This window comes from Anguilla anguilla, chromosome 16 (genome assembly GCF_013347855.1).
Source record: "Anguilla anguilla isolate fAngAng1 chromosome 16, fAngAng1.pri, whole genome shotgun sequence".
Taxonomy (NCBI): Eukaryota; Metazoa; Chordata; class Actinopteri; order Anguilliformes; family Anguillidae; genus Anguilla; species Anguilla anguilla.
The window spans coordinates 25,630,261-25,653,146 of record NC_049216.1 but is presented as its reverse complement, the minus strand read 5'-3'; the positions used below and the strand labels follow the sequence as shown (position 1 = coordinate 25,653,146).

The window sequence follows — 22,886 nt, the reverse complement described above, 5'->3', positions numbered from 1 at the left end:
AGGAGAATCAGTCACTACCCCAGACACTTTTCCCTTCAAGTGATGGTTTATTAAATCTTTTAGTGCGCAGAATGACACCACAAAGTGGATAGGACATACCTGGTCTTGTGCAGATAGTCAGAAAAAACCAACATAAAGTGTCAAAGTAAGGTGTTGGGCCACCATGACCCACCAGGACAGCAAATCTGTGGAACTCTACTGGAGGGATGAAACAACGTTCTTCCAAAAGATATTCCCTCATTTGGTGTTTTAATGATGGTGGTGAAGAGTGCTGTCTTACACATCGGTCCAAAATCTCCCATAGGTGTTCAATTTGGTTGAGATCTGGTGACTGCAAAGGCCATAGAATATGATTCACATAATTTTCATATTCATCAAACCATTCAGTCACCCCTCGTGTCCTTTGGATGAGGGCATTGTCATGCTGGAAGAAACCACTCCCATCAGGATAGAAATGTTTCATCATAGGATAGAGGTGATCAATCAGAATAACTTTGTATTGATTTGCAGCGACCCTTCCCTCTAAGGGGACAAGTGGTAAAATGCCCCGCACAGCATAACAGAGCCGCCAGACCCCCTCACTGTAGGCATCAAACATTTAGGCCTGTACCGTTCTCTTGGAGTACACCACACATGCACTCGCCCAGTTGTTGGGAATATGGTGAAGGATGACTCTTCTGACTATATCACATTTTTCCTCTTCTCTGTAGACCCGTGCCTATGGTTTTTGCACCACTGAACTCTCAAATATGCATTTGTCATTGTAATGAGGGGTTTATGCACTGCAACCCTACTATAATATCCCACTCTATGTAGTTTCCAACGGACTGTACTTGCCGACACAGTCTGATTATGTCCTGCATTGACATTCTCAGTAACCTGAGGAAGACTTGCCCTTCTGTTTTTCCTTACATATCACACTAATGCACGAGCATCACAGTCATTGAATGTGCTTTTTTGACCACAATTTCCAAACCTATTTACCAATGTCTTTCCCATCTATCTAAATGCAGATGTCACTTTAGTCACTGTTCCTATTTAAGCACTAGCCAGTTGAACAGTCTTTTTGACTGAAGCTCTTGCCATTCGTTCCCCAATAATGAACCTTCTTTCAAAGTCACTTAGATATTGTCCCCTCGCCATCTTGATCCAAAACCGAGGTCAACTGGGCCTGCTCAGCATTTTTATGCCACAAAGCATGATAGGATGTTATTTGCTTAATTGTATCATGCAGTACACCTGTATGGAAGCATCTCCATTTGTTATGTTTCTCCACTCATTTATTCAGATTTTTCCTTCAATTTGACACCCATACAGTATATATATATAACAGAGAAAGAAATGTCATTTATTGCCACTGATATCAACTTTAATTACTTTTTTAGTGATTGTCTCCTTTTCTTCTACAAGATTATGCACGGTATTTTAAACCAGGAGAAAAAAAATCAAATACATGTGGATTTATATACATCAATATTTGTTATTTGTTACAAATACATCCATAACTAACAATCAAAACAAGGTCATATATAGGAGGAAAAAGAAATTAATTGGAAATGGTACATTTCAACTGATCAGCTGTAGAGTACATTTAATGGCAAAGTGAATGAAAATAAATAACGTATTTAATTAATAACAGGTATTTACAATGTGTAGGTTGTCTATAAAAGAGCCCTTCAAACAAGATTATGTTCACTATGTTGCTATATTTGTTCAAGCTTTGAATTAGATTCATATCGGATCATTTGTGTGTGTGTGTGTGTGTTTGAACTTAGCTATTGAATCTTCACTTCTGGCTGAAATCAGTGGTTGTCCCTCCATCTCTTGGTGACCATGGAGTAAAATACTGTATATAGCTATTGAACATATGCATGAAAAAATGTAGAAGGAAACTAGCCCTTGCCTTTTCTCTCTCATGTAGGACACTATAAACTGAGAAACCCAAAATCAGCAACTTGTCTGAACATACCATTTTGTGACATTGAAACCTTGATTGCCTCTGATAAATGTAGTCTTTTTATTGAAGTGCACTCTGCTGTTCTCCAAGTGATTTTAAATGACGATGGTGCACTCTACAAACTGGGGGGAGACGAATCATTCTCAATACACAATTTCCAATTAGTCAAGGAGCAGTGTGATTTTTGATTGAGTCCGGCCAGAAATAGAGGTGACCACAGCAGCTGCAGAATGTTACTGTAGTTGCACAGTGTTACATGTCCTCTCCCAGTAGAAGAGGCTGGAGGAAGAGACCTGCAGTTCCCAGAATGCACACCAGTATAAACACCCACAGGAAAATCCTGTCGATCACCATGGCAACATACTTCCAGTCATCTTGCACCTGAAATGAAGCAACAAAAAAGAGGATCACTTTGCTCATTGGTTATTTGTGTGAGCATTTAAGTACAAAAAGTTATTATTAAGGAAATGTTTTATTTATTTAAATGCTTAATAACATGTATTAGCAAAGAGTATCATATAACTCTTGACTCTCTCTCTTGACTCTCTTGATATCAAAGCAGGAAAAGTGTTAACTGGCATTTATTTTGCAGACATGGCAGTTAGAGGGTAAGCTGCAGTTATGGTCATCTTATTTTGACCTGCCCCTCTATATATTAGTGGAATGTATTAACCGGGAACACTAATGAATGCTCGGGACCTCTCCACTTACCTCCTTGGCTTCATTCTGTAGCCTCATGTTCTCAGCAATGTATTTGACACTTTCTATGGCTTCCCTCACCTCTGGCGAGAGGGCGGCCAGGGACAGAGGTCCCCCATTCAGAGACTCTGAACTGGAGCAGGGGCTCCCCCTTCCAGTGAGCGTCCCGAGGCTGCCCCCACCCCCATCCACTGGCAGCTTGGTGGATCTCTGGAGCCGGCACAGGTAAGGGGAGTTCCCCTTGGCCGGGTCGCCATTAAAGGAGCTCAGGTTGGAGAGCTCTGTGCTGATGAAGAGCCGCTGCCGTGGCTGGTGGCCGGCGCCGAGGACCTGCTGCTTGTGAGACTGCGGGGCGCCGGTAGTGGGCGGGGTTGAGATCTGTTGTAGCGAGAAGTGGGTGGAGCCAGAGAGCCGCTGGGGGTCCTTCACAGGCCGGGTCATGAACATCACCTTGGGGAGAAGCCCCAGGAAGACGCTCCTTACCCACTGGGGCATGGTGTGCGTCTTTGGTGTGCGGTAGTGCACGTTGAGCACGAAGACGGTGATGACGATGGAGAGCGTGACGAAGATCATGGTGAAGAGCAAGTACTCGCCAATGAGCGGGATAACCAGCGAGGTGGACGGGATGGTCTCGGTGATGACCAGCAGGAACACAGTCAGGGAGAGCAGCACGGAGATGCAGAGGGTGACCTTCTCGCCACAGTCAGAGGGCAGGTAGAACACCAGTACAGTCAAGAAGGAGATGAGCAGGCAGGGGATGATCATGTTGATGGTGTAGAAGAGTGGCAAGCGGCGGATGTAGACGGAGTAGGTGATGTCTGGGTAGATCTCCTCACAGCAGTTGTACTTTATGTCGTGCTTGTACCCGGGTGCGTCGATGATCACCCATTCGCCACTTTCCCAGAAGTCCTTGAGATTTATGGTTGATCCAATCAGGACCAGGTCGATCTTAGCCTTGTCGTAGGTCCACGAGCCAAACTTCATAGTGCAGTTCTGGTAGTCGAAGGGGAAGTATGTGACATCAATTTTGCAGGAGCTCTTGAAAATGGCTGGCGGGATCCAGGTCACATCGCCATTGTAGCGCAGTAGGGCTTTGGTCTTATCATCTACCTGGAAGTCCCCCACTGCACTATGAGAAAGGAACAGACCAGTCAGGGAAAACAGATGAGTGAATTCTCATGCATGTACAATAAAAACATGAACAATATAGCATTTGTCTCCACTAGAATGTATCACCATCTTATACCCTAAACACAAGCGAGGGTATGAATTTTGATCTGCAAGGAGTAACTAAACCAAAGGTAATGTGACCAGTGAAAGACTGCTTTTGCATTGGGCCGCTGTGTTAGTTTAGGGGAGCCAACTGTTGAGCCACCAGAGATAACCTATATCAGCTGACCCGAATGAAGCCAGTTGAGACACAGACAAGCCAAATGCAAATAACTGTCACACCTACAGAACCTGTCAACTGCCTCTCAGCACACCTTGCTCTGCTCAAATCATGAAGGTAAAAGTAGACAGGAGTAGTGTAAAGATTTACATTACAGGCATTTGCAGATACTCTTACCCAGGGCAACTTATGCAGCTTTTGCATTTTTGCAATGTATCCATTTATACAGCTGGACAACTGGAAGCAATGCAAGTTAAATACTTTGTTTAAAGGTACAGCAGCACTGTCCTTCCCGGGAATCAACCCAACAACCTTTAGGTTACAAGCCCAGTTCCCAAACCATTATACTACACTGCTCTGCTCTGTGCAGGGGAATGTCAAGAGAATGAAAAATAGGAGCAATTTGCCTGACAACCTGTGAAGTATGTTCATCCTGAAAATTTTAATTTAAAAATGCTCTAGAAACCCTATTAACTGCCTTTCCTCACTGCTATGAGTTAATGGAACCAAATGCACACCATAGATTTGTGTGCTGTAGTGGTCCAAGCTATTCTCACCTGCAAATATATGATTGAGAAAAAGAGAAAACCTCTGTCCCTATCTGTGATGGACAGCGCTAAAATGTTGCCACCGTATCTCCTTGTGACTCTAAAGCATAACCGTAAAACTGGAAGTATCTCATCTTTGAGGATTGGCTGTATCACTCCTGTCTTTATAATAACAACGCATCACTGGAAATGTAAGCACTGAACATGGAGATCTGTGGCATCGGTCAATAAGATAAGCAGCAGATATGCCTCCCAACAGACTTACTTGTTGTACAGAACAATGTCTGGTTTCCAGATTCTGTTTGAAGGCACTCGGATAAACTCCACTCCTCCAAACTCTTTTGGATCCCATCGCAGTTTGTAGTCATTCCAGATCTAGGGAGAAATGCACCATTTTCCATACATTGCCTTTTGTTTCACCACTTCTGACAGCACAAGTTGGCGCAAGGTAAATTCCAGAAACAACTTGAAAAAAATGAATCACTAAAAGATTCTTCAAGCCACAAACTATCCTTTACATATTTAGGAATATGCTTTAAGAATGGAAAGAGTTAAAAAATAATGCAAAAATGTCCTTTCAAAGGGCAGCCAGAAGGTGAAGATAAATTGAGCCTTCATTTAATACCCAAACGGATGTAAAAATCAGTAGGATGTGCTGTGCATCATAATTGATTTAGATGTGACCATGAGGCAGGGAAATATATCTGGTCACTCTATCAGTCACAGTTACATATTCACAACAGGGCAGAAAATAGAGAAGGCAGAAACCTTGTTTTTAAACTGATCAGTACTCTCAAATGCTTTCCTTTTATTATCCTTTATTACCAGTCAAGTAATTCATTAGCTGAATAATCAATACTTCTAAGTGTAATAACCGTTCCAAATATTTTTTTGTTTGTTGTAGCAGTAGGCTACATTTCTTTATATTAAAAAAATGTGCTGCATGAAATGATTAACAGAAAGAACATTACTTGCCAATGGTTGTGGATTATTGAAGAAATTTGCATGTTAATCAGGAAAAGAAAGGCAAAAATGGGTCCGGTGAGACCAAACATTGATTTTAAGTTACAATTTCAGCCTCTTCCATTGTTTTAAGTGAATGCAATTAGTTGGATGAGACCAGTTTCAGATGGGAGTAAGCTCATAGCTGCACCTTTTTTGTTCCTCTTATATTAAGCAACAGAGGGCAATTACCCTGATTTTTGATCACAGAAAAATATTTAACATGTTCATTAGGTAAATGCACTGGTCCCAGCACATATCCACAATGCTTTAGTACTGATGTAAAAGAATGTCATGAAGACATAAGGTCATTGAATTTTGTCAGAACTCAAATGAAGGATGACTTATACTTTCCTTAACAAGCAATATAGTATAATTATTTGAACTTTGTTGTACGTCGCTCTGGATAAGAGCGTCTGCCAAATGCCTGTAATGTAATATGTAATGAACTAATTATTCATATTTTCTGTAGTTATCATTTCTTTTATTTGCCTATCATTATTTGTAATCTGGAAAAGGTGGTTCTCTTGTTTGTATCTACCTTGATTATGATTGCTTCTTGCTCCCTCTGTTTTCCCTAAATTGACCAGCAAGTGGCAGTGTATCAAGAAATGCATACTATACTGAAGCTATGGAGGCAGCAGTGCATTAATCATACTTCTTGGTAATTGTGCACGGGAAATTTACATACAAAAAGTGTGTGGCAACAGGTTAAAGCAAGCCAAATTTGCAACAGCTGGGTAATACTAAATTCACACTGCTGTTGTTTCTCCACATTGAATGGTTGGCTCTCTGCAGATGTTTAATTGGTGCTTATTTACAGTTTGAAATTGTAGAGTTTTATCATATCAGGGGATTAAGCAGGGAGGAGGGCAACAAACTGGTTTATTAGTAAAAAAATAATAATTGCTTGAAACACCATATTATAAGCACACTATGCAAGCTGTGTTTTTAACCCTGTAGTATTGAATTCAAAATGTACATACATGTTTTTCACTGCAACATTGCACTTTTGACAAACACTGAGATCAATGCTGTTAAAAGCATCGTCCTTATGAATTATTAAAGCCTAAAAATGTGTTTTAAGATAAATGCACAATACACTAGATAGTTTTATGCCCGTAAGGTACCTTTTTAAAGGTCCATCAATTTTTCTGGTCGTTTCGGCCTGAGGGAAAAACTTACATGTCTCAGCCAGAGGTTGGTCTCCATGATCTGATTGACTTCATCCTGGAAACAAATAATAATAATACTAATAACAATATTAATAATAACAATAATAATAATAATAATAATAATAATAATAATAATAATAATAATAATAATAATCATGTTCAATGGACAAACAGTATGCTATAAATACACTGATTGGGATCAGCATTAATATTTTAGTTTAAAAGCAGAAGCAATAATTTCCTTTAATGTCCTTATATCTTTCACCTCAGCTGGGAAGGAGGCTGTCACTCTTCTGAGGAACCCTTGAATTTCTAAAAAGGTGCACCCCCCTAAGAATGTTACTGACAGTGACCATGCTGCTTTGATCTCCAAGATTCTCCAAGTGAATGTGGCAACTGCTGGCAAGTTTTGAATTTGTATCACACCTCCCTGCAGTGGGAAGCTAGTCATTCACACCGCCTTGCCACTTGCACAGTATTTTCAGTATGAGGTATTAGGTAACTGCCACCTCACACATCAAGATTCAAGGCTGCAGGCCCAGCATGTGGGAGCATTGTAATGCTGAGAGAGCCCTGCCGCTACTGACGCAAAGCGCCTGCAGTTCCATCACTGCGCGCCCTGTCAGCACAGCTGGGTTCATGGGGAGGTCTGTCTGCCTGTGGCCAACACTGAAGAGATCTCATATGCCAATGCATGGCATTAACCACTCCATCCATGCATCGCTGGAACCCTGGGCAGATCCTCCAGGTTTAGATTCACGCAGGAATAATACTGGCCTGCAGATGGAACTTGAACACTGACAAAGACGGTCTTCCCTGCCCTCATTGGAGGGTTGGAGCAGAAATCGAGGCAGCCGTGTGTGTTATAAAATGATCCTTGAGCCTGATCCTATGAGAAAGGAGTGACTGTGGATTTTTGAGATGTGCTAGATCACAGGAAGGAGTGTCCAAAGCAGAGAGCTGCTTGGAGAGTGAGCTGCTGTACGCAAGTTGCCATAGGTCAAAACGGGAGTCACTTCCTCTCCAGAGCAGCCGAGGTTGGAAGAAGTGATAAATATTTATGTCATTGTTGAAAACATCATGCTGATCATCTCTGGATCACAGCTCTCAAAGAAGGGCACATACTGGAATGTGGTGGTTAAGTGTGTGGAGGAAATATCAAAGACCGTTTTATGAGCATATCTGGGCATGCTGTGTGGAATCAGACTATATATGTCACTGTTGATGGCTTTCCCAATGAACAAAGAAGCAGTATTCCTTCTGGAAGCTAATAGAAATATTTACTGATGCTTACTAGTACATACAAGCTTGTAGATGCAGAACAGAATGCCTCTAAGCTTTCTCTCTCATATGCAGTAAAACCTGTAGATGAACTTGTGCATTGTGCACATTAACACAGTCCATAACTGAAGAGGAAAACCCTAGAGTACTTGAGAAGGTTGATTAGGTGAATCTGTGACAGTATTAATACCACTCCCCATAAAACTGAATCTCCATGTAACCTCTTCTAAAGCTAACCGCTCATGAGCAGTAGGAGTCATGTGATACAGCAATATTACTGTTCTGAAATCGACCTTCTGAATACTGGTCAAAACAACAGATTAACAATCTGTGAGTAGTGATGGATGGGGGTCCTGGAAACCCAGTGACCTAGTGTCTTTCATCTTCTCTTGTCAGATAACACACCCACACACACACACACAGTAACATATCTCAGTTAATCTAGTGAGTTCAATATGTCAAAGCTTCCTGCATTAAAGGACCAAGTTAATTTAACCCAGCGTGAATAAAGAATTTTGTGCTGCCCTACAGCCAGAATTCAGACTTTCTGTGTCTCTTTCCCTGAAATCAGGGCTTGGTCAATCCAGAATGCTCTGATTCAGCTCTTCTTGTAACATAAAAACCTTCTGCACGCCTTCCCCATTCACCAGGAGCGTCCCTGTTGTAGTAAATCAATCAACGCCCATCTGTTTAAGGAAATGCACCGGGCTGAGGGAAGCGTTCTGCTCAATGGTTTATTTATGGGATGATTTGTTCCTCCTTGTCGGAGCCGTGATCTGTAAAATACAACGCCGTCCAAAAGCAAAGTGGCAGTCGTACGCATCGGGGGGAAGACAGGGAAATGGAGGGACAGGCACCCATGTGCAGGGGGAAGGAAGGGAGATCCGGCGATCTCAGTCTCCACACTCACCACTTTCACCAGCTGGGACATGGACACCTCGAACTGCACTATGACCGGGTCAGACACATTCTCCACCGGCCGGATGTATTGGTTGTACTTGGAGAAGATCCCTGAAAACAGCCTGTGCTCTGCTTCAGAGCAGGTGCCTGCTGAAAGGAGAAAGGTGGTGTCCTCATAAGTATTCTCACGTGAGATTAGTTTCATTTGAGAGTTTTCTTATCAGTATTCAAGTTGAACTTGTTCAATATTGGTTTCACCACAAGCCACTGTACTTCTGTGCTACTCTCCCTTTGTTCTCAGGGAAATGTCTGATACAGACCTCACAAACCTTACAACAGTTTTTTTTTTAAATCTTATATTCAGAGTACAGCTGTCAGGTTTTCAGTTTTTAGGAGATAAACACAATGTAATGAAATAGCACAAAATATAAAATACTGTACCTTGACTCAGGAAAAATAAAGACTATTGATTTTAAAGAAGCTTATCCTAATAGCACTATCATGGAGTGCTTCCCATTACCTTTCATTTGGTTTCAGAAGAAAAAAGGGAAAGGCAGATGCTTTTCCTAAACGGAAATCTCCTAAATCTAGCAATAAATAATATGTAAATTAAAACACAAATATTAAATCAATAGGCTTACATTATATTATTCTGCATACTGCACTCCATTTAATTTAATTTACTGTACACATGAATTTGTCCATTCAGAAAGGCATGTGGAGAAAAAGGAGTTTCAACTGTTATATTTTGTACACTAAACTGAAGAGTAGTCTTACTGTATTACACTATACATCTATAGAAAAACTACTGAACCCCCCCCCCCCCCCCCCCCCCCCATACATTGTTTAAACAACCTGTAAACACCGTTTTACAACTTTCCCATTAATAAGTGATTCACTAAAATCGCTGTTGTTGTTATTATTATTTTGTTAATTTTAAAAATATATGTATATAATTATTATTATTTGTTTTAGTAGTAGTAGTAGTAGTAGTAGCAACAGTACCTAGTATTGTTACCGCCACCACCTCCATAATAATCAGCGTCATCGCATCTGCATAATCATTGTTGGGATGAAATACAGAACGCTGTGTCAGGTTGTTTGCTTTCTAAGTGTTGGGAAGCATTCAGAATTATTTATTTAGTAGCAAACCTATATGAACTCTACTTACCAGATAAAATGGAAAGAAGAAATGCACAAATCTCCAAAACCATTCGACTCATGGGTTTCATTGTACCATCCGATGAATTCCGTTCTCAGCAGTGAATTGTAAGTCCGTTTTGACACCAGAATAGAACAGGAGAATGGAAAACTGCGAGAGAGTGGCGGAAAGACAACGCTAGGAAACACACTGAGAGCACCGGAGGGAGAGCCTGAAGATATGGATGGAAAGAGACCAGGGCAGTCAATCACGGAGGAGGGGGGACTGACTTCCCGGACTCTGACGCGAAGTCGAACCGCAAGGCAATTACACGAACGGGGATATTTAATGCTGAAATGTTTTTGTATGACAAATTGATGATGAACACAACATGGATATTGTTTTTTTTTTTTTTTTACTTTTTGATCAGCTGTTATAGACTTGATTGTTTGTTGTTTCATCTTTCAAGATCGATGGCCACTACGCATATGTAGGCTATAGCTTACACTGAAACTAGAGTAACGGAATATTGTAGTCAAACAAAATGGTATGCTTAAATTAATTGAAAATATTGTAATGCGTTTGTCTGTCAAAAAAAATCATAAAGGTCCATAACCGTATACACGATGCTTATCCATAATACAGAACAATGGACAGCAACAGCCAGAATATGTTATAGCCTACTCTTGGGTCACAATAAGAATAAAAAGGTCAAATACCACACCCAGGCGGGCTATTTAACCTATAGGCTATTTATTATGGTGCAAACTTATGTCTGACATACATAAACAAGACCAGGTCAAAACCTAGTGTATGGCTGGACCGAACCGGCCGACCAATGGTGTAACTTCATCAGTCAGTCACTCAGTCACAGACATGCACGCCACGGTGTAACTTCATCACTCACTCAGTCACTCAGTCACAGACATTCGCGTTTATAGGGCTGGCCCTGCTGTTGCGGTCCAGCCAAAAATTGCTACAGTATGTTTTCTCGACAGTCTATAAAATACATTAATTTGGGTTCAAAGATTAGCCCACTCATTACAATGAGCAGTAAAAACATAGTTTTCATAGCTGTGGTTACATCACATAAGGAATTTGCATGTTAGAAAACCAAAATGTTTTGAATAACTGGTTCGTTGCTTAATTCGTCTGTCAATTTACGTAACTGTGCACAGTCCATGTCCTATTGAAAGACTTTTTTTCACTCATTTATTTTTAATCATTCTCTCCTGGGAATCATTTCTCACTTAGGAGGTCAAATCATTTTGCTTCCCAGCTGGAAGTTGTGACTAGCGCGTAGGCCTACAGTGACACCATTTTGACCCACGGACATCCTGCATGCATCGATTTTAGACGACAACTGAATGCCTGAACTGCTGCCACCCAAGGTCTCTGTGTCAGACGTAGTTTACATCAGCCCAGCAGTACTGCGCTTATACAATATGAAAAACCCCTCAGCAAAATAAAGCTGTGTTGAATATGGCAGCGGCCGGATGGCATGGCAGCCTATATCCTAATCCTGTGCAGAAGTGTTAAGGGCACACAAGTTTTTAACTTTATAGCCTACAGTCTAGATTTATGTAACCCACGCTGAAAACTGTATTTATTCTACGCACTGCGGAGGTTGCAGACTGCAGGCCGTTATTTTGATATGCGGAAAAAAATAAAATGTTAAAAGTAAACTCCCCAGTTCAGCGATAGGCTGCATTTTAAGGAGGGGGTTGTCACAGAAAGTGTAGGCTACTGCACATTACAGTAAGTGGGCTGACTAAGTTTGGGGACCATTGCAGTGAGTCACTTTCTCATGCATGGGACAGATTAAAATAAACGGTGGTTGATAATATATAAAGCGCACTTCAGAGGACGTGAATTAGCACCTGCACGTCTGCTACAGAATGTGATGTCACACCTGGAGAATCAAAACCAGTAGAATTAGTTGCCTTACCTCTGGGCCATCTTCCCCCTGGCGGACTAGTCGTATCTCTCGTCGTGGGATATGGCTGTATATGTAAATGCAGTCAGGTCCATTGCGGATATTCGTAATTCGACTGCATTACATATACAGTAAATATAATTCACCTGCGTAAACACTGATGACAAGCCATTAACGGCAGTTTTCTTTTTATTTTTATTTTTGATTGTGCCCCATTAATGTGAAGCATTTCAGTATGTTGATGGTGGGGCATGAGTGCACTGCAAATTATTCATGCTTCTTGATGTCCTGTCACTTTACTTTATTATAGATCATTTCATATGTGAAAACTATATTGACATAGAGGCTATGCATGGAGGCAATATGAAAGCACAGTGAGTCTAAATCGTGATAAGTAGGCTAGGCGTAGGCTACATGTACAACTTTGAAAAGGAAATATTTAGTCAGCCGGTCAGTTTAAAAGTTTGGAGAAAATATGCAATTGCTCAGTCAAATGAAACTGAATGCTGAAACGAGTGAAATAAACAACACGAGTCCATGCACTGCAGTGTCGGTTTTTATCACCTGATTTAAACCAGCCTTTCACAAAGAAGTAGCCTATGGCAGTCTGCAGCATTGTGTATTCAGCAGTATGTTTAACAAGCAAACTCAGCATTCTTTGGTAATTGTGATGCCAGCATGTAAAAAAGAACAAAGCATGTTTAGGCATACAAGTCTTCACAAAGAGGACACTAGATGGCAGCAACAAGTAGCCTCTTCCTCTAAACTTATGCTGTGTCACTTACGGCTGGCAGAGTGTTGAGTTAGCCTACTCTTCAAAGCAGAGGTGTGAAGTTATAACTCACAAGATGGGTGGGAGGAACAGCCTTTAATACACAAAGATATTGAAAAAATTGATATCTTTCGGATCAGTTACGCTTCCAAGGCATAGTTCTCCTAAACCAGAAAACTGGCAAGTTCTCTGTGGGCATCTGTGAATGACTGCGTGTCATCAGAATGTCAGCCTGCTGTGTCACATCATACCATTTGAGCCCCCTAGTGCCATTTATATTATATGAGTCAGTACTGCTATAGTTTATTTTATGGACTTTTTTTATCAAGAAGGGAAAGTAGTGCATACTTCACTGAAATCCAGAATGAAAACTTGCAACTTATGCTGAAAAACATAAGAAGCAATATTTTTATTTAACCATGTGATGGTTAACGTTTTGGCTAGTACATCATAATTTCCTTTACAGACTTTATAATGTTGTTTTTGCGAGAGCAACAGCAAGAGCAACAGCAAGAGCAAATCTTCCAAATGTCTTGGGTAAATGAAGCAATAAACACATGAAGAAACTGTTAACTTTAAGATGTTACATTCATTATATATAATACAAACACAAATCAGCAAATTCTGAACTAACTGACAGATTTTGATTGTATTTGGTATTCATGTTGAAGCAGTTGCTGGTAAAGGTACATTTTAGCATCTCTATTTTCTGTGGCAACATAAAATTCTGCAACATTACAACATACACAGTGTTACATACAGTAGAGCATTATGGGAAATGGTGACTAAGCAAAGGGGGGGAGGTAATGATGTCAGTATTTATCCTCAACATTCTAGCTCCCATTTAGTCTTGTTATTGAACATAATGACCATACAATGTACACTCGAACACCTAACCATAATTCTCAAGAAAATAACATTCCCTTTGATATGGGAGTCATGAGCACTGTACTTGTGATGACATTAATCTTGTGCTTTTCACTGTATGCATTCCTGAACACAACAGATAGCATGGCACTATGGGTATTTCCTATCAGAGGGAGCAATACGCTCTAAAGGGGTTTGAAGAAAGGCAGGCTGACAAAGCTTCATAAGAGTCAGGCACCATTAGTTTAAATACCATCTCTTATTGGAGGTCCAGCGCCAGATTTCTGGACAGGAACTGTCGGGCCGTGAAAAACTGGCTGGAGGAAGAGCCCAAGGGTTCCAACCACACACACAATCACAAAGATCCACAGGAACAACCTGTCCACCACCATAGCCACAAACTTCCAGTCCTCAATCACCTGAAAAACAGTCAGAGCACAATACATTTTTTCTTTTCTCAAGTAATACTTTTTTTGTACATAAATTCATATTTTACTCATTAGAAAAACTGCAGAGTCTAAAGCCATTTGACATTATAAGGTATCCATAATTGACTCAGGTCACTGGCCCACTGCATTGACTGTTTTAAAAAAAACACAGCGTAATAAGTTGTAATGTATTGAATTTGAACTATTCAGCTCCCTCATACTTGCTGTGCGCCCTTTCCTATGATGCATCTAAGCTACACACTTGGCCTACCCCATCACTTGACCTATGTAAGTATTAATGAGGCGCACTCACGCTTTGGTCATCATCATCCCCCATCATGTGATCGGCCACAAAGCACACTCCATCCACAGCCTCCTGCAGGTTGGGTCGCAGGGCCAGGTCAGCCTTTCTGTGAAGATCTGGGGCCCTGGCGAGAACTTCCGGTGCAACCCCAGAGCGCCGCTGGTTGGTTTGTTTCACAGACAGATTGAGGTGGAAGGGGGCGGCGGTAGACGGCTGTAATATGGTGGAAGAGACGGTGGCCGTATGAACAGATGGGCGGTCCGTCCCCTGCGCGGCCCTCCAAGCCTGCAGCTGCCTCTGGTGCTGGAGCCTTGGCTGGGCCAAGCCGTCCTGCGGGCGGCTTATGTAGAGCAGCGCCGGGAGCCGGACCAGAAACAGCCGCTGGACCCAGGCGGGCATGGTGTGGGTGCTGGGGGAGCGGTGGTGAATGTTGAGCACGCACACACTGCTGATAATGGAGAAGGTCACCAAAACCATGGTGAACATCAGGTACTTGCCAATCAGAGGAACGTCCAGCGAGGTGGGAGGGACGATCTTGGAGATGAGGAGCAGGAAGACGGTGAGGGCCAGCAGCACAGAGATGCACAGGGTCATCTTCTCACCGCAGTCAGAGGGCAGGTAGAAGACCAGGATGGCCAGAGAGGTGATGAGGATGCAGGGGATGATGAGGTTGATGGTGTAGAACAGGGGCTTTCTCTTAATGATGAAGTCATAAGTCACATCCACGTAGGTAGGGTCCAAAGGGTTGACCGTCCGTCTCCCAGGAAGGGCCAGGATGTCCCACTCCCCACTGGGAGTGAAGTCATCCATGCTGGCCACCTCAGCCTTAAGGACCAGGTCAACCTCTGTGTAATCATACGTCCAAGAGCGGAACTTGAGCGTGCAGTTCTGCTGGTCAAAGGGGAAGTGCTTGACATCAATCTTGCAGGCGCTCTTGTAGATAGCTGGTGGAAGCCATGAGATGCTGCCGTTGAATTGGACGATCACATTTGTAAAGACAGCCACCTCATAGGTTCCATCAGCACTATAGTGGGGGGACAAAAAAAGGAAGGACAGAGAGTTTATCACACGCCAAAAGCTGTTGTCTTAGAAACAGTACATCGATCTGGAAGTCGTGTTTTACACGTTTATTTTTGTCAATGTTTTTTTGTTTCTAGAAACCATGTAGAAGCATGTATAATATCTAAACAATTAAAATAAAATAACATTTAAATGAGCCATACATAAAGAAATGATATGTTTAATGAAAAATGAAAAAGAATGAAGTTATGTCAAATGCCTTTCTCAGTTGTGGCACAGCAAATGATACCACTTGATACATAGCTGGACTTACACCTTGCTTAAATATATGATTTTTAAAAGTACAATGTTATCAGGTAATAACAAAAGAGGGGAATACCTGGCACAGATGTAGGGAAAGAGAGACCTGGGGTCAACCATTTGACCATGTTTCCTACACATATTCTTGTAAATAATATAATAATATAAATTAGTATATATAAATATAAATAAGTATATATGTTATGCTGAGGCAATGGTATGGACTTCATGAACGCTAAATTATTATACATATATACTTATATATATATATATATATATATATATATATATATATATATATACGTACGACTTGATTTCTTGGCAAAATGTCAGGCAACGTTTCTTGTATATACACAGCATAGTAAATTACCCTTATGAGCTACATTTATGAGCTAAAATCTAACCAAACAGCTCCCCTGGGTCCTGGCATCCAGGTTGTTCCACATAACAAAATAGGCTTTTAAATATGTTAGACAGGATGGTACTTACTTGTTGTACAGCACAATATCAGGAAGCCATATGTTCCGGGAGGGAATATAAAGCTTTTCAATTCCCTCATATTGTGAAGGGTCCCAGCTCAATCTGTAATCAACCCAATGCTGAAGAAAACAAAGGGTTTCTAACTGCCACTTATGCATAGAGACACTACAAGACAATAGAGTAGACAATTTCTGACAAATTCATTAACTAGTATTCACAGCAGACCAAGCATGCAGTCGGTAAATGTCAATCTGTTCAGTGTTAAAGTATGGAGGTAATGGTCATGGTTTCATTCATGTGAAAGCCAGAAAACAGTTGTGCTTGAGCAGAGGTGGAAAGTCCAGGTTCAGAAACTTGAAGTCATCCCCAGTATTTTGTTCCAATTACCTGGATTAGCTCATTTACACACTTCTTTAGCAAGGAGGTAGAATTAATTAATTAAAACAGCTGGCTGAGTCCATGGGTGGAAGAAGCACACGGCAGGAGCATTACAGTACCCCTGCACTTTTCACCTCTGTCCTCGAGTCAAGACTTCCAGCATGGCAACTGAAGTTCAATGGACAGTATTTGTGCTTTGCATAGTTACCTGTGTTAGCCAAGCATTGGTGGTCATGACTTGTTCTCTCTCATTCTGTGAAGGCAGAGTGGATTGTAAATGAAATTATGAAATTATGTAATCTGACCTTTTACTGTTATTTATTATGTTTTGCCTGATAAGAAACTTTTCGCATCTTTGTGTTTCTTTTTCATGGAACTAATATATATTACATTACATTACAGGCATTTAGACCCTGCTTTTATTGAGAGTGACTTTTTTTTACATAGTTTTACATAGTCCACACAGTAATCCATACAGTATCCATTTCTGCAGCTTGACATACAATGAAGCAATGCAGGTTAAATATCTTGCTCAATGGTTAAACTGCAGTGTCCTACCTTGTAATCGAACCAAGCCCAGTTCTCTACCCATTAGCATATACACTCACAGACACGCACACACAGACACACACACCACACACACACACACACACACACACACACATATATATGGGGGAAAGAGAAGTGAAATTAACTGATGACCATGACAAAGGATGAAAGAGCTTGTAAATACTAAATACACTGGCTTTGTTTTGCTGTAAAACATGGAAACAAACATGGAAACAAACTCCAGCACTATTCAACTGGCAGATATATGACTCCTTTTATCGCAATGTGCTGACGTATCTAACCCCAACTGTAATAGCAGGGGTGTCCCAAGAGAGATACGAGCCTGTCCAGGTGCTCCTGGTGTAAACAAACACTGCCTGGGTGAAAAAAATAAATACATTCATTATAAAGAAAAAATAATCTACACCTGTGGAATTAATTACAGAAGCACTAGGATCTACAGATTCACTGCTCGTTCAACCTCAGTAGTCTGAGAGCAACAGGTCCACTAGGTTTCCCCAAACTCACCAAGCTGATGAGCTGAGCCAGGGACACTTGCAGTCTTATGGTGACGCGTTCAGCTCGGTTGATAGCGGGACGGATCAGTTTGTTGTATCGGTTTTTAGACAGCAGCCAGTTCATCAGTTTTTCCTCTGATTCAGCACAGCTGCCACCTGCAGGGGCACAAGTGCTGGTCCATGAGGAAACCTGGAATTACTGCCCGAAACAAAAGTACACTCAAACAACATGAACCGATGCATTCTGTGATGTGAGGAGAGATGCAGTTCTTCAAAATGAAATCAGATTTTGTTCATTTTTGTTCCTGTTGTCTGTGATGCTTGTTTATTAATAACTGTTGTACTTTCTAGTGATGATGGAAATTAACCCCATTGGTCAGCAGCAGTAGATGAAAATAAGGCACTCATACTAGAAGATTAATAATTATTTTATGTCGTTTTATGTTATTTTATGATTCTGTCAGGAAAAAATTGCACTTTTCCATTGCACTTAACTAATTTAATTTGTGCTGACTAATTTCAAGTTTTATTATTTAACAAAATATACCTGTATAGGTTACTGAAATTGTTTTTGCAGACAAAACAGCAGACAAATCAGCCTAATATTACATACACTGCTCTGCTAGAATACCTGGGAGGTAGAATACCAATACCCACATGGAGTACTAAATGACTTTTACAGAAAAGGGGCTTTTAACTGAAGAAAAATAAAAAAGAAGAGACTATGCAGTGTTTCCTATGAATGGTACAACCTTTGACTTCTAGAAATGTTGGTGTCTTTCCCTTGATTGTGTATTGCAAACCACCATAGCTTCTACTTCCTCCAATGATTTTACCAATCATGGATACCAGTACACCGTTCACTGCATACATATGAGTCATTTATTCTAGCAGGTCTGCATGCACTGTATAAACATCAGGTGTGAATACCAAGTCATGAAGATACCTCTCGGTACTAACAAATTAGAGTCTTGGTGGCTATACAGAAGACCTTCCTGAAGTAGCCTACTCAGTGTGCTCAAACAGTTGACAGGGGATCCTGACAAGAAGTGACCCCCAGACCCCTCTTAGCCTACTTGAAACGATGGAGTGAAGCCAGACAGCCCAGTCAAATGATATTGCTCTTTGTGAGGCCAATGTATAGGAGAATTTCTTGAATGGCCCGAGATGACAGCCGCCTTCCCCTTTTGATAATATAGGCTACTCGCCAGAAGGATATGGGAGGCATTTCAACTCCAACCAAGTGCTGTACTGTACGTATACATCTGCGTGACGTATATTAGGCACGATTGCCGTGTGCAAGTTGCTATCATATGCTATTGGGCGGCTTTTAGATCACGCTTTAACTGTTCGCGTATCAGACCGCACAATTCAGGACAAGTTCTCTTTGCCTTTGTTGTCCCATTTCGCGCAGCAAAGCAAAAGTAAAGCAATATATCAGTGAGCTCATGTGTACAAATATTGCTGGTTAAAGTATGCACGAGTAGCTTTCCGCAAACGGGACACCTTTGGCTTTATTCGTCAAACATGCTGTAGTAGCTAATTACTCCAATAAACTTCCTCATAAACTGTCATAACCACTGAAAAACGTGTAACAAAGTAAGCTTTCTCTAGTTTTCCGGAAGACAACAGGCAAAACATACTGTATTCAACGCCCTAACATATGGCAACAATCTTAATACTTGCCACGATATTTTACTTACTTTGACTCAAAGTAAATAACAAAAAGCATAGCATTGAAGTCCGTTCCATCGTTGAATGACAAGTCAATTCCTGTCCTTAATATGCAGCCCCATTCGACCAGATCAGTAGCCTACTTCCAGAAGCACCACTGCCCACAACAATCTACCATGCAATAGAAATGAATTATTCCGCCCCGAAGTCCAGCCCCATCCCAAGCCAAGAACACATTGCCGCTCACCCTTCTGACACAGTCACACGCACACTCCTGCTTCTCTCTCTCCCTTTCCTTAATTGCACCCGGTAAAGTTGTTCACTGCTTTCGTTATTTCCTACAGTATAATAAAAATAATATTTTAAGCAATGTGTAAAGTAGCTAGATGTCCAGCTGTATAAATAATATTTGTGTATTATGCAAGTGAAAAAATCAGACCCACTGTCAGATTCCTGGCTGTATATTTAGCTACCATCCTCCATGCCACCTGAACAGAAGTCGGAAATTAATCTGAACGGAACAGTCTCCGTTTTCAGTTGTTTTAGTTCCGACATTAGCAATGAGTCTTTATCTACCGGTACATCATATTGCCATCTGGTTTTCACTGTCTTACTCGTTTGACAGTGTCTGGGACATAGTGCTTATTGATGTGCATTCTGTCCTTTGTGAAAGACGTACCCTGTTCATCATACCGTTCAATACTCAGGGGAAGTTCAAATATGGTAAATGGACGCAACATCCTGATGAATGCAAATGTGCTTCACAGCATCCTAGGTGTTAGTCTCATATATTGAAAAACTTCAGTTGGGAATAGCAACACATACCGTATTGGACTGTATCTGTGACAATTGCTTTCACAATTATGAAGATATAGTGCATTAACTAGTAATATGTTTGTTGGACGTGGTTTGCTTTTGAAAAAAAAAAAAAAAACAGCTTGAATTTTGTTTATAGGCAGGGCTTAAGTGCATGTGTACTATCGAACAGTAGAAAATATAGGGGTGACATAGCTCAGGAGGTAAGAGCGGTTGTCTGGCAGTCGGAGGGTTGCCGGTTCGATCCCCCACCCTGGGTGTGTCGAAGTGTCGCTGAGCAAGACACCTAACCCCTAATTGCTCCCACTGAGCTGATTGGTACCTTGCATGGCAGCCTTTCACCATGGTGTGTGTGTGTGTGTGTAAATGGGTGAATGAGAGGCATTAATTGTAAAGCGTTTAGGATAAAAGCGCTATATAAATGCTGTCTATTTACCATTTACCAGTATACACACATGTATATATCACGTACGTCATAATTAAAATGGTCTAAGATTAACAATACAACTAGTCATTTTAAACAAGTTTTACTCTCTCATTACTCAGTCTATATCATGTAATCTTTGCTTGATTTACAGATTAGATTGCTACTTTACTATGAAAAGAGGTGTCTCTATGCCAGGACATTGCTTGACTTACAGCTCGACTGGGGCCCCAGGCCCAGGCCCAGGCCCCAGGCCCCAGGCCCCACACCCCTGGAAATCACATTTGTGCACCTATACAGTAAACTGCCTTGCGTTCACCCACAGCATCAGTCTTACAAGCACCCGTGGTTTTTCTCCCACTTTGTCGTCTAAATGCGTGCTTGTCAGTGACAGTGGTCACTATTTTTTCCTAATCATTTTACTGGGGCACAGAAAAATATTACTGAGGCACATGACTCAGTAAACATGGTCTGGCAACACCCCTTCTCCCCACATCTATTTGAAGCACCAGATGAAGATACCTCATTCATAGCCTTTTCTCTTCGTGTCACTCTTTTCAAGACCTCTGCCCCCCATGTGCTCTGTTTCTTCAGCTCCCTGTTATATTTTGTTTACTTATTTGAACCCCAAGAGTTTGGTGGAGATGTTTACAAGTTTTTTAGTGGGTAATAAATAACACCATATTTGCGGGGCTGGAGTGATTTACAGTAAAGTGCTGCAGTCAGTCTAGTTGTAGTGCAATCTCTGCAGACCTGATTTACAGCTCACTCACTGCTTAAATAGCCATTACTATTCCCAACAAAACATCCATATCTGAAGCCAGCACTAAGTCCAAGGGCTTCACTGACACATGAACCTTATTTCATGACAATTTCAAAACTGACCTTTGAATAATTCAGTAGTATATAATATATTGTATATTATAAAATAGGCACACTGAGTTATTGTTGTTTACAGTGCTTGAATTTTAAAAATTGTGTTTTCCCCCAAACAGTGTCCAGTTATTCAAAAATAAAGTGCATACAATAGTGAACATATATTAATGATGTCTGGATTAAAAAATAAGAATATTAACTATTATTATTATTATTTTTTAAGTATAGGTTTACTTATTTCAAAAAACTTTAAAAAGTAAACATATAAAGCTAACTTCCAGCATGACAAAATAGTAGGACCTATTTATCTGCTTGGTGGAAGTGGTCTATCCGTGGGCTAGCATGCATCCACAGAGCATTTTAACAACATTTCTACTTAACCATTTGACATTATGTTCCTTTGTCGCTTCTTTTGCCAGCATTCCATAAACAGAGACATTTCATCTTTAAAATAGCTTTCTGTTTTATTATTTTAAATAGTGATGGCAGTCCATAGTGACACATGCTGAAAAACATGCTTCCTCAGAAATATTTTCTCAAGTCATTAATAACACCTGGCCCAGAGCCACTTTTCCAATCCTAATCATAGCAGCCACTGTAATAACTTTTCCTTTATACTGAAATTAAACTTTTTCAGATGCCCAGTAATACTCCATGTCTTAATAATTAAAAAATTCCATATACCCTCTGTCAGTAAATTATTTTAGTCAATTGCCATCATTACTGGAGGAGAACCGGCACACTGAGACAGACAGTTTGATTAACAAATAGGGAAGCTGCTGCTGGCTCCCAGCGGCAGAGGCTCCTCCCTTTTGCCCCAGAAAGTACATGCGTTCGTCCTGACTACTGTGCTGTTGCCAGCTATGCTCTCAAAAGAACTTGGTCTATTGCTGGTGGAGACGGAAGGCCCCTTATCTGAATGGGTAGACATAGGTGATTTGTCTGCGGGCCAAAGAGACTGATGGATGAAAAATGACCAATCAAAGAATTGCTGCTGTTGCACTGCTCTGCACACACTCGGCTGCCCATTGGAGAGAAATATATCAAACAGGCAGTTCATTACCTGAAGTACTTGGCTCCGATACTAGTGCATCACTGCATGTGCTAAGCTATTGATTGCTCTCCTCCTGTTGCCCTCAGAGGTACGAATGTTGCAGGGCACTGTGGGGCATGTGATATCTCAGCAATGGGGCAGAGATGATGGGGTGAGGAGAGGGCATCCCTTTGGAAAACTGCAAGTGTACATGCCACGTCTAAACAGATGGCAGATGTTTTCCTGTCTAACATCAAGGGACCCTGAAGTGAAAATGTGCAGTGGCAGCTTACAGAACCTGTACTGTATTAGTGACCATTGCTGAAATCACATTCATCACCAAAGCTAGAGAGATGGTCGTAAAATGCATGCAGTGTGAACGGCTGCCATTTTATACTCACTATGCTCTCTAACAGTT

The 22,886-nt window shown here is 41.1% G+C and overlaps 2 protein-coding genes across 6 annotated transcripts; both read right to left on the bottom strand.

Annotated features, from left to right (window-relative positions):
• Nucleotides 1-1,276: 1,276 nt before the first annotated feature.
• Nucleotides 1,277-10,367, bottom strand: LOC118215842 (neuronal acetylcholine receptor subunit alpha-3-like). Of its 3 annotated transcripts, none has more exons than XM_035396857.1 (6): nt 10,124-10,367; nt 8,963-9,102; nt 6,782-6,826; nt 4,860-4,969; nt 2,669-3,785; nt 1,277-2,338 (listed from the first exon to the last, which is right to left on the bottom strand). In XM_035396857.1, the coding sequence occupies exons 1-6, from the start codon at nt 10,182-10,184 to the stop codon at nt 2,210-2,212; spliced, it is 1,602 nt and encodes a 533-aa protein (XP_035252748.1). In that variant the 5' UTR covers nt 10,185-10,367; the 3' UTR covers nt 1,277-2,209. The 3 variants fall into 3 exon arrangements, with proteins under 3 accessions (XP_035252748.1, XP_035252750.1, XP_035252749.1); XM_035396859.1 differs by having other exon boundaries at nt 2,669-3,780; XM_035396858.1 differs by having other exon boundaries at nt 8,963-9,099.
• Nucleotides 10,368-13,159: 2,792 nt separating this feature from the next.
• On the bottom strand, nt 13,160-19,508 carry LOC118214825 (neuronal acetylcholine receptor subunit beta-4-like). Of its 3 annotated transcripts, none has more exons than XM_035395078.1 (6): nt 19,349-19,508; nt 17,656-17,818; nt 16,787-16,831; nt 16,210-16,343; nt 14,410-15,424; nt 13,160-14,087 (listed from the first exon to the last, which is right to left on the bottom strand). In XM_035395078.1, exons 1-6 carry the CDS (start codon nt 19,375-19,377, stop codon nt 13,914-13,916), a joined length of 1,560 nt encoding a protein of 519 aa, XP_035250969.1. In that variant the 5' UTR covers nt 19,378-19,508; the 3' UTR covers nt 13,160-13,913. The 3 variants fall into 3 exon arrangements, with proteins under 3 accessions (XP_035250969.1, XP_035250968.1, XP_035250970.1); XM_035395077.1 differs by having other exon boundaries at nt 17,656-17,801; nt 19,349-19,506; XM_035395079.1 differs by having other exon boundaries at nt 16,210-16,319; nt 17,656-17,801; nt 19,349-19,506.
• Between the last annotated feature and the right edge of the window lie 3,378 nt (nt 19,509-22,886).